The sequence below is a fragment of the Lagenorhynchus albirostris genome, chromosome 3 (assembly GCF_949774975.1).
Source record: "Lagenorhynchus albirostris chromosome 3, mLagAlb1.1, whole genome shotgun sequence".
Lineage (NCBI taxonomy): Eukaryota > Metazoa > Chordata > Mammalia > Artiodactyla > Delphinidae > Lagenorhynchus > Lagenorhynchus albirostris.
The window spans coordinates 8,659,420-8,671,536 of NC_083097.1; the positions used below are offsets into that span (position 1 = coordinate 8,659,420).

At 36.3% G+C, this 12,117-nt stretch overlaps 1 protein-coding gene across 5 annotated transcripts in view; it reads left to right on the forward strand.

Annotated features, from left to right (window-relative positions):
- MARCHF6 (membrane associated ring-CH-type finger 6) overlaps positions 1–12,117 on the forward strand; it is a 76,007-nt gene that overhangs the window by 17,720 nt on the left and 46,170 nt on the right. For all 5 annotated transcript variants that reach the window (XR_009539966.1, XM_060146866.1, XM_060146867.1 and 2 more), the window contains exons 2-5: positions 1,068–1,164; positions 1,987–2,060; positions 5,043–5,186; positions 9,481–9,553. Coding sequence is in view for 4 of the 5 variants with exons in the window: in XM_060146866.1 (XP_060002849.1) it covers positions 1,068–1,164; positions 1,987–2,060; positions 5,043–5,186; positions 9,481–9,553 (388 nt within the window). In the remaining variant the exon portion in view is untranslated. The remainder of the gene's footprint in view (positions 1–1,067; positions 1,165–1,986; positions 2,061–5,042; positions 5,187–9,480; positions 9,554–12,117) is intronic.

Below are 12,117 nucleotides of genomic sequence, written 5' to 3' on the forward strand. Positions count from 1 at the left end.
ATTGCTTAGCCACCCAGGATTGAGCAATCACAAGTCTGTGACGCTCTTAAGGGGCTGTAACGGCGCCACGCTTCTCAGCATGTGCGTATCCCAGTCTGACAGGTGCTGGGGATTCATTATTAAATCCATTAGTGCTGGGCTCTGGGTTGCAGTTATTCCTCATTAATGAGGAATTCCCTGTAAGAGAGTAGATCAGAAGCTTGCATTAAGTCCCTGCCCGTTGTTCATACTGCCCATCGCCCCTCAGATTGCCCACTTGGGGTTGGCATTTGGTCTTGGTGGATTGCTGAGAAGATGGTCTAAATGAAAATCGCAACCAGGTTTCGGTAGGTGGTCCTGCAGAAAGACCGCGTTAAGGACCGAGCAAGCGAGCTTGAGAGATAACTTTTGGCCATCTGTATCTCACCCGCCACCCCAGGCAAGACTGACGCTAGTGCCATGAGAATCACTTGGGACGGGGGTGGAGGGAGTGAAGGAAGAGCTGCTGCCCTTTGGTGGCCGACCCGTAGCCCTGAGCTTCCGTAGTTTCTGCTTAAGGTGGCCTCTGGCTCGCCTCTCTCTGGCCTTCGTGGTCTTGGGGTGCCCCCTCCACACGCTATTGTGTGTGTGTCTGTTCCTGTCTGTCTCTCCCTCTAGGGCCGCTCTGCTGTTTCGATGTGTTTTTGTGAAATTTAAACTTCACAAAAAGGACCAGACTTAGGACTTTAGACTTTAAACTGTTAGGACAGGAATGGTGAAGTGATTTTGCATATTTCTATCTATAATCTGTTAGTTATGAGAAAGTACAGTTTCAAGTAAACCACAGTTTCCGTTATTTTCAATTTTGATTTATTTACAGAGCTCTCATACAAAGGGACAGTTGACCTTTTATATAATAGAAAATTTTTAAGTTTCAGATATACTAGATTATCATCCTGTTCACACTTTTTAGTTTTCCATGATGTTGATTAATGTTTTACCTAGTGATAGAGTCTTGCTTTAGCATGCAGTATTTTAGTTTTTGGTGGCCTATTATTTTTTTAAAAGTTATAACCAAAGATAATTCAATTTTTCTTTTTCATTAATAGACATATGTAGAGTGTGTCGGTCAGAAGGAACACCTGAGAAACCTCTTTATCATCCTTGTGTGTGTACTGGCAGTATTAAGTTTATCCATCAAGAATGGTGAGTCATCCTTTTAGAAAATTTTTATGTCGGAGCTTTTCTGTCATCTATATAAGGGATACTGTTTCAGTGAACTTTCTCTGTAACTAGTTATTTCTTTAAAATTTTTTCTGTGAAAATTTGGAAATTACCCATATTTCTTATTACCATGCCATGTCATTTTGGTATATTGTCTTTCAGATGCACGTGAGTACCCATTTGTTTATTTCTACCATGGAGAGCTTATGTTCGTGGGAAGTGTTATGGTGTTGTAGTTTTGCTTGGCATGATTATAGTTTACATTTAGGAAATGCTTTGTGTAAGGTAATAACTCAGTGCTTGTATACATTTTAACTCATTTAATCCTTACAACAAAACTGCAAGGTGGAGTATGATTATGATTTTATGATTATTCAGATGAGGGAACTGAAGCATTGAAAGGTTAAGTAACTTGTTCTATGTCACACAGCCAGCCAATTAGTGATAGACCTAGCCACCAGGTAGCAGTATCCTTAGACCAATATTAGAACTGATGTTGATGCTTGGAGGTTCTTCTATATTCAGTTATCTTTGAGGACGTTACAATTTACTTTGATTAGTTAATTGTTCAGTTAATTGAAACTGCTTTTTAATAGAGGAAATACATGTCATTTTTATCTTTATCTGTTATAATTCTGTACTCTTAGAGGGCATTAATGATAAAAAGTTTAGGACTTTCTAAATTTAAAATTGTAAAAGTTCTGTGATATGTAAAATTTTAGTAAAGCAATATTAGTTTTCAATGAAACCTTAAAAGTTTTTTTGTTATAAACACTATACTTATGAATGTATTTGTAATTGCAGCTTAGTTCAGTGGCTGAAACACAGTCGAAAAGAATACTGTGAATTATGCAAGCACAGATTTGCTTTCACACCAAGTAAGTTCTTTCGAAGTTTTCACTGCATTTCTAGGTTATAACTGGCCACATAAAGGTGTTTAAACAGTTTTAAAGCAACTGTGTTCAGCTTAATTTGTCTTTTATGGTAATAGAAAGTATTGCTATAACATTTTGGAAAATATTTTTAAAAACTACACGTCAGCTTTTAATACACCACACGTCAGCTTTTAACACACCACACGCACGTGATTTAATTTGTGGGATATTTCTTTTTTTTTTAGACAAGTTCAAACGTGTACAAAGGTATAATGAGCCTGTATGTATCCATCACTCAGTTTCATCCATTTTCAACTCATAGCCTTTACATGTCATTCCCTATGCTCTTGTTCTCACCTCTCCATCCTTATTAAAGCAAATCCCATCATTTATGATTTCATCTGTACATATTTTAGCATGTATCTCTAAAGAGTAATGGTTTTTTAAAAAAAATACAGCTATAATACCATTATTTACCCAGAAAAATTATTGATGCCTTGAATTTGTCAAATATCCCATCCGTGTTCAAATTTGGGACATCTTTTGAGTTTAAATTATGTTGGTTGGAATAATAATAAAGACAAATACTTAACTCACTTTTTTAAAATAAGACTTTTTAAGCTCAGTATTTTGTAGGCTTTGGTAAATATTTTGCAGATCTTTAAAATTCTAATTGTATTTATAACTCCTTTACCTATTGATTGATACTTAATATTGTTCATCTTAAATAAGTAGAGGTTTATACTGGCAGGTTATCAATAATTTGAAGCACATTTTCATTCTCGGATCCTAGTATATTGCTCTCCCCTCCCAGAGATTTTTTTATGCTTTAGTTTTTGTTTGTTTTAAGCATCTTGAGCTGCTGAGTGTAAATTCTGTAAATTATTGTTAGTTTTACCTTGTCTTTATGTGATGAGTGTATATAATTAAAATCATTACAGTTTCACTTTTGAAGCTTTGTATTCATAGTGCTCAAAAAATGTCAATTCTGTTATTTTGTAGTCTTTAATTTTCTGTAGGGCATAAAAACTGTACAGCTTAAGGTTTATTGCAAACTGCAAGACTAAATAATTGAATATCTTCATGAAGTTTGATTGATAAGAAATACTCATGTGAGCTTCTTTATTCTGAGGCCAATAAAAGCTTGTGTTTGTACCTTTTAGTTTTCATTTGACATCATGTGCTCTTTTCAAAAACTCTGTTTACTGGTTTAATGACTTGCTCCTGTATATCAAAAATCCTCTAAAGTACTGATCTTTGTGGGTATGTTGTAAAAAGTTGCTGTTTGTTACTTGTTCACTCCTTTGTGTCTGTAGCTGTGAACAGTTTTGTAATAGTGCTCTCATAAATTTCACATCACTGATTTTAAAACTTTATTTATCATAGCTCTTTGTTTTGGCCTTACTGGAGAAAGAGGCCTTTGTTCCTTCTGTATGTTTTTTCGGAGAAACCTGTGGTAGAGCAGTGGTTTTCACTGGAACCGTTTACAAAAGAAATCTTTCTAAAATGTGTGTACATAGGTTCTGGTACCAATTCCAACATGTGTGTGGGGTGGTTTTCCCTACATCAGTGAGCAGTTCTGCAGGACACCGGCTGGGCGTCCTACAGTTTAACCCACTTCTCATACTGTCTGCTCCAAGATAGCATTCCATTCCACAGGTTGAGGGCTCCGTCCTTAAAGGACTGGCGTCCCTCAACCCCCTGCAGATGCTAGTCGCAAACCCAGGCTGTTACTTTTGCTTTTGCCTTTCTGACCAACTGACTTTAAATCAGGGGTTCCCAGTGACCCCTTCACTGATTTGATTAATTTGCTAGAGTGGCTCATAGAACTCAGAGAAACATTTTACTTATTAGATCGTCAGTTTATTATCAGGAACAGCCAGATTGAAGAGATGCATAAGGTAGGGTATGTGGGAAGGGAAACTGCACCATTTTCCCCAGATCTACTTGTTTTCACCAGAGGGAAGCTCTCTGAACCTGAGGCCTTACGGGTTTTTATGAAGGCCTCATTACATAGGCTTGATTGATTAAATCGTTGACTGTTGGCCATTGGTTCTACCTTCAGTCCCTCGCTCCTCCCCAGAGGTCTGAAGGGTGGAACTGAAAATTCCAACCCTCTAATTACTTGGTTGGCTCCCTTGGAAAACCCGTGCCATACTCTTTCTCCCCACCCCTGCCCCAGACAGGTTCAAAAGTCATCTCATTAACATAACAAAAGACACCTTTATGGCTTACGTTGCATAGAAAATTCCTAGAGTTTCAGGAGCTGTGAGCCAGGAACTGTGGACGAAGACCAAATGTATATGAGAAATATATTTTGGTCATTTGAATGACCAGATATGTATTTCTTATAAATCACAATATTACCTGTGGCAGAACCTCTTTTTCTGAGTATTGAACCACACTTTGCAGAGAAGTGGGAAGACCTTAATTTACCATTTGGGATGTTGATTATTGTGCTAAAATGGGGTGGGGAGTGGCTAACAGACGTCAGCGGGCTGTTGGCTCTTACAGGAAGTAGCTCTGCTGCAGATTGTTGTGCATTTTGAGTGCTATTTCTGAGGCTGGCATGGGGGAGGGTTCTTTCTTGATGACATCTGTCAGCTTCACCTTTTGCTCCTTTTTGCTTTATGTGATCTTTTATAATTTGAGAAACCAGATAATTATAGTGTTTGAATGCTGAAATATGTGTAAATTAGCATTACATAAAGTTCCTGGCTATGAGTGAGGGATGTGTACTTCTCTTGAATATTTTTTCCTGCTCAGAGGCCTGTTTCATTGGCTTCTACATTTCTTATGTGATTTGCTCTCATAAATGACTTCTGGGTAAATGTAGTATTTTATTGCAATTATTTGATTCATTTTTCTTATAGGAAAAAATATTTAAGTGCAATTGCAAATGTTGAAAGTTAAGATAGTGCTACCTGCCTAGAATATAACCTATTTGAATCTTCATGAAATTATGTGAACGTTTTCCCCTTATAGTTTATTCCCCAGATATGCCTTCGCGGCTTCCAATCCAAGACATATTTGCTGGACTGGTTACAAGTATTGGCACTGCAATACGATATTGGTTTCATTATACACTTGTGGCCTTTGCATGGTTGGGAGTTGTTCCTCTTACAGCATGTGAGTATTCATTCTTCTGTGGCTGGAGTTATTTAAACATTGCACAACTATTTAATATTATAAAGTAATATGGCATCATAGTTTTGTTCGAATGATACTTAATTATTTGATATTATAATGTCATGTATTAGGAAAACCTCATTTAAGAAATATTATTCAGCTGAATAAAAACCATTTTTTAACAGGTCAGTTTCTTGAATGAATGTGGGAAAGAAAAACACAGCATACAGAGGCTAATAATGAAAGTTCATGAAAGAATTGAAAAAGCAAAATCAAACCATAATTAGAAGGAAATTGAATTTTATTCCTTGAAGTTTATTAGAGCTTTCAAGGATGACAAAAGATGGGTTCTTTTGAGATTTTTTTTTATCCCCTTTTAAAAAACACATATCTAATGGTGCTGAATAATTGGGAAGCGTGTCTTTCAAATATAGGAGGCTCTTTGGGAGGTTGGTATACTAACTCTTAGTTGATTCTTTTTAGGTTCTTTGTGTTCTTAAAGACATGGAAAGGGGTCGATAGTATATGGTGCCAGAGTATATAGATAGGATTCTTTAAAGTTAGCCACAAACAATATTTTTAAATAAGTATAATAATATCCTCATGTCTCCTTAAAATAAAGTAAAATAAACTCGATCGGTTATAAAAATGAAAATCTTACGAAAGTAGCAGAATAGGTACTATTCACTTGAAGAGTGAATTAGTGAGCTAGAAGATTGAGCAAGGAGTTCTCCAGGATGTAACTCAGAGACAGGAAGTTGCAAGTATGAGGGAAAAAATTTGAGAGATGGAGGCTACATCCGATTGTTTCAGTATCTGTCTAGTAAGTAGTTCCAGAGGGTAAAAGAGATTGAAAGAGAGAGAGCTGACTGTGATAAAGGAAAAAGACAATCCTAGACACATTGTGAAGTTTTCCAATGCTGAATAGGGTGGTATATAGATGTTATGCTTTCAGATTATCCTACAAAATCATGAAAATCAGACTGGCATCAGACTTAAAGTCAGCAACATTGAATGTTAGAAGACAGCAGAATAGTCAACACATGGCAAAATTTTTGAACCCAAAATCTTATTATTCTCAGATAGAAGGACAAAATACAGACATTTCAATAGATGCAAGGACTTGGAAAGCTTACTACCTCAAATCATTTATGAAAAAAGTGTTTGAGAATATATTTTACTAAAACGAGCAAGGAATCAAAGACAGGGAAAGGTGTGAGCTCCAGAGAAAAAGAAACAAGTGCTTCTTATAGCTAAATCATAATTGTTGTTAGTCTACAATAATTAATAATTTTTTAGGTATCAATTGGAAACTAAAATTCTAGATGATCTTAACGAGAGAAATTGTGAGGGGAGGATAGAATTGAGAGCTTTTTAGGTTGTCTTATTTGTGGTGAAATTACAGATGCTTTAGATAAAACAGGAAAATACAGTGTAATTATGCATTAAAAATACAGGAGTAACCAAGTAGAGTCCAGAACTGGCAAAGGTGATAAACAGCAAAGGTGCCACTGTTGCTGTTCAGGGGAGGAAAGATGGTCTTTTCAATAAATGGTACAGCATCAGCTGGACGGGCATGTGGAGCAAGTGACCCATACCATTACCGCCCACCTGACACAAGTTAACTTTAGATGGTCGTAAACCTGAATGTGAACATTAAAACCAAAAAACTGCTAAAAGAAAGTATAGGCGAACAACCATAAAAGAAAATACTGAGAAATTTGACTTAATTAAAATTAAGAACTTTAATTCATGCTCAGATAGCTTTGAGAGAGAAAGGCAAGCTACAGAGTGAGAGACGGTATTTGCAATACACATATCCAGCAAAGGACTTGTATCCAGGATATATAAAGAACTATATAAATCAGTAAGAAAAAGGAAGACAGGCCAATTAAAAAGTAGAACAGCAGATTTGAACAGGTGTTTCTGGAAAGAAGATTAAATAGCCAATACACACGTGAAAAGGTGCTCAGTATCATTAGTCACCAGGGAAATGCACAAGAAGATGCTGCTGTGTACTCAGAAGAATCCTGAAATTAAAAGAAAAGACAGTGCCAAATCCTCCTTAGGATGTGGAGCATCTGCAACATGCATACATTGATAGTAAGAGTATTATAGTTTAGCCACTTTGGGAAGCTGTTTGATGTTATCTATCAGTGGTAAATATTATAAATACCTTATGATCCAGTAGTTCTGTTTCTGGGGATGTTGCTAACAGGAATAAGGACCTTGTGTCCACTAAAAGACGTGTGTAATGGTGTCGTCACTGCAGCTTTGATAATAGTAGTTTAAAACTGGAACCAACCAAACAACTATCAGCAGTAGAATGGATACAGTGTGGCTTATCCCTATAATGGAATACTACATAGTGGTGAAAAAGGAGCTGGCTGACGCAACATAGAATAACATGGATAAACTTCACTTCTTTGAGAAAAAGAAGCCAGGCACAAAAGAGTATGGATTGTGGGATTGCATTTATGTGAAATTTTAAAATAGGCCAAATTGATCTATGATGATAGAGATTAGAATAGTGGTTACCTTTTGCTGGAGATATTGACTGAAAAGGGTCTTGAAGGAGCCTTCTGGGGAGCTAGAAATGTTGAGAATCTTATCTGGCTGACAGTTACTCGGATATATACGAATATAAAAATTCACCCAGACACACTTAATATTTATGTAAATTTTATCTTAATAAAAAAGTAACAAAACTTAAATTTAAGTAACTGTTAGGAGAATAGAAATAAGATGATGAGTTTTCATCCTAGGGAGCGGGAATAGGAAGCAGTGAGTAAAATTTGTAAAGTCTGACAAAAGACAGGAAAGACAAGAAGGGAGGGCTGAGGAAGGGGAGTAAAAGAGAAGAAAAGATAAGATTGCAATATCTGTGATCATAGGGTGTAGATAGAGCCTCATAACTGTGTATGTATAAAAGTGTTCCGCTACAAGAGATAAGTACGAAACAGCCCAGGTTAATGCTAGAGGGATTTGTTAACAAAGGCTGACAAAACGCAGGAACAGTATTCGCCAGCCAGATATTATTCAAGATGAAACACTTTAAATGAGGAACAGCATTTTATTTCATATTAATAAAAGGCATAGTCCACTAAGAAAACTTAAGAATTTCTATGCACCAGCAAACAGGACTTAGAAATATGTAAAACATTCATAGTTATAGTGGAAGACTAACACTTCTCTGAAATCAGTAGATCAAGTAGTCAGAAATTAAGTAAGGACTTTGAGGATTTAAGTAACAGGTAACAAGCTTGATTTCTGTTCTGAATTGTTTACACACACACACAATTAAAATCTAAATTATGTCACCCACTACACATTCTGTAACTTCTTTCTTTAAGTTAGCAATGTACCCGTGGCTGTCTTTTCCTGTAGCAATGTGTTGAGCTACCTTATTTTTAAGCACGCTGGTAAGGAGGACTTTAATTTATGAGTCTGTTTTCTTATCTACAGACAATTGGCTGTTTGTCACTTCTACTTGTTACAAGCATACTTGCTTTGAATGTTTTATACATATATGTAAGTAATTTCTGTCACAGAAAATCTTTTCCTGTCTTTCCATTTTGACTTGGCATTTGAGAACAGCCATTGAAGTCACTAAATTTTTGGTACAAGGCTATATAGGAAATGCTTAAACTAATACACAAGTACTGGTTTGAAAGAAAACCTCAGCTTTTGGGCCTCATTTCCAAATCTGTTTCTGCCTTTTCTGACTAAGAGGATGAGGGGATGGCTGTGTATTTGCCCTTACTTCATCTTTTCCCTTCATGGCCAGATTTAAGATTTTGTCCTTTTGAGGACCCTTGAATCTGTTTGTCAAAAATTGGTGGTTAGTTTGCTTCATAGCATTGAAGCATGTACTCTACTGAAAAGTCCTCAATGTCAAAAATGTGTATCCCCAAAACTTTATTTTCATGAGCAGACTCAATGAATTTTAGAATTCTAGGTTAAAGAAAATACTCTGTATTATAATTTTGGAGATCTTTTCTTGAGATTGGTCCCCCCGCCCCCTTCAGACATCTAAGCTCATTTAATAAAAACAAGTAAGTAAATCTAGAGAGAATCAAAACTTTAAACATTGTGTAACATTTATTCTTTACTGTCACTAGTTTTAATGCTTGACTTTTTTTTTTTAACTTTAGTATTATGAGGCTCAACCTTGCAAAGACTAAATGTTTATTTCAGTGGCATTCGCAGTGTTCCACTTTATCTGTTTAGTTGAGCGACTGTATGAGTTACGATGAGAGTTGTGACTGTATACCTTCATGCCCTTTCTTGGTAGGTCGCATCTACAAGTGCTTGTTTACTGGCTCTGTGAGCTCCCTGCTGACACTGCCACTAGACATGCTGTCCACGTAAGTATTGAACCTCGTGGTGGTGGAAGGCTGCACATTGTGAATGGTGCTCATTTTTTCTTCTGCATACTTGTGTTTGTTGTAATTTGAAAAGTCCTTCTATTCCAAGGACAAATAATACCTTATGTTTGTTACCTATTCTAAAGTTACAGCTACAGTGGAAGTAGCTGACATATATAAATGATGTTTTAAAACATACCCATCTTAAAGGACAGTTTGGTAACGGTGGGACAGCTAGTTAAATAAGCTGTCGTGTAGTGCAAGAAATGTACTGTTCCATATAGTGATACGCTGGGCGTTCATTTAAACATGTGTTTTTAACAACACAGACATTTGAAGTCAAATTTCTTTTTAAAATGTTTTTTGTGATTGTTAGGAGATGGACTGTAAAAACTTGTTCACTGTGGTGGTTTTACTGTATTTTAATTTGACATAAAGCTTTGTAATTGCGGTTTCTTGGGAAAGACATATATGTGTTTTCAAAATTATTGATGTTAGAAATGCTGTAAATGATAAACTGTATCAAGATCATTAGAATATTAAGCTTGCAAAAGATTGCACCTCTGTTTGCTAAAATCTTCTTTTGTACCCAGTTGACCTTAGGTTTCTGATCCCTATGTCACTAAGGGCAAAGAACAATATAAGACTGTCTTTTAGGACAGAAGCATGCGGAATATAGTATAAAAATAAGCCAAATGGCAATAGAAGAGAGCAGGAGAGCATGTTACATTTCTGATAGAAAAGAAATCGAGGAGGTCTTTTAAGTCTCTTTTGTCTGCATCATTATTTTGAATCGTGGCTGAAAATACTTAGAAATATTAGATGTGTTTGCAACTTGTTTTTCCTGCTTGCTAGTTTTACCTTTTTTGGATAGAACAGGCAAGTTATTTAATTTATGTGTTTCTTTGGCAGTATAGGGAATAGATAAGATAAAAGGTTTTGAACTTGAACTTTATTTACATTACAACAGCTTTCGAAGCAATGTTTATAAGTAGACAAGGATCTTGAAAATAGGGCACTAATGGCTGTGGCCCTCATAAAAAGGAGAAGCAGTAATTTGACACACTTGAGAATTTAGAAATAGTGTAATAAGGTAGCCCTTTGTATGAAAATATTGACTTTCTGTGAAATGATTCAGTGAAACAAATAGGACAGCGTTACTATTTTTGGACATCAGAGTTTTATATCAGCCATCCAGAACACAGTCTTAGTATAGAGGCAAGAAAAATCAGTCTTGGCTGAAGTGTCATTCATATGTCTTCATGTATATGATGTAGCTCACCTCCGGCTTTCATTTAGGAATCGTATACGAAATAAACGCACATATTAGAAGTAGCGAGGGAGATCAGAAAAAAGCAAGGGGTGACTGCTAAGAGTGATGGAAGTTATATTTTAATATCTATGAACGAATAAAAGAACCGTTCTAAACAGGGCAGTCTTGTTCCATTTAGTGTGAGGCTAGAGTTGTATTTATCATTGTAATTTTTGAGAGAGCAGTGTAGCAGCCAGTCAGTATCTCAGTTGTTTAGAAGAGGTGACTTGAGGTCCCATCTGTGCTGTTCAGTAAAGTGGGGGTGTGTTACTTCTTTAATGGTTTCTGTTTTAAGTGGCTAAATATGTTAATGTTTACCAAAGCTTAAATTGGTAGGCTTTGGCTTTGTGAAAAACAGATGTTTATGGAAGCCATGTCAGTGAAAATTTAGTGTTTTAGTCTCAAGTAAGGCAGTATTTTACTTGCCTACCACCTTTACTTCTTGTTGGCGGAACCATTAAACATCTGGTTTTTTGGCAAGTGTGATCACTTAGGTGATGCAAAGATGTAGCTGGTTGTAACAGAAGGAACCCTGACATTGGAATTTAAAAGTTGTTGCATCTGCAACTTTTTGGTGACCTTGGGCAAATCACTGGACAGTTCTGAACCCCTGTTTCCTCATCTGTAAAATGAGGAAGATCATGCCTCAGGGATTTGGGCGGGCTGTTCAAAGATTAAATTCACAAATACATGTAAAAACTATATGTGAATTTTGAGCACTATGTTAATACATAGCAAAATTATCACCAAAACTCAGAGCTGTTGCTTGCCTTATGTTGGCAGGCTCTCCTTTTCTCTGTGACCTGATTGGTTAGTGGGCCACACCTGAGTTGCCTTCATGAGCTTCCTCATTGACATGGGAAGAATGCTGAAAGCTTGGTGGGAATAGTGGAAAGAAATTGTAAGCGTGGGTTGCTTTTATAATCTCATGCTGCCTTTTAGAATTTGAAGAATTGAGCCAGTTTTTCTGAAAGCACTTATAAGTAAATCACTTATTTTTTCTGAGTAATGTTTCATTTTTCTCTATAGAATCCATTTTCTGAAATTTTACTTAAAATTTCTTAATATCTTAGCAGCTGCTACATATTCTGTAGCTCAGTTCCTCAGCATCTCTAGGCACAGTCTATCAGTTAACTATTGCTGCAAAACATGCTGTCCCTAAAACTTAGTGGCTTAAAACAACAAACATTTTATTTGCTCATAATTCTGGGAGTTAGCAGTTTGGGCTGGGCTCAGCTGATCCATTTATCTG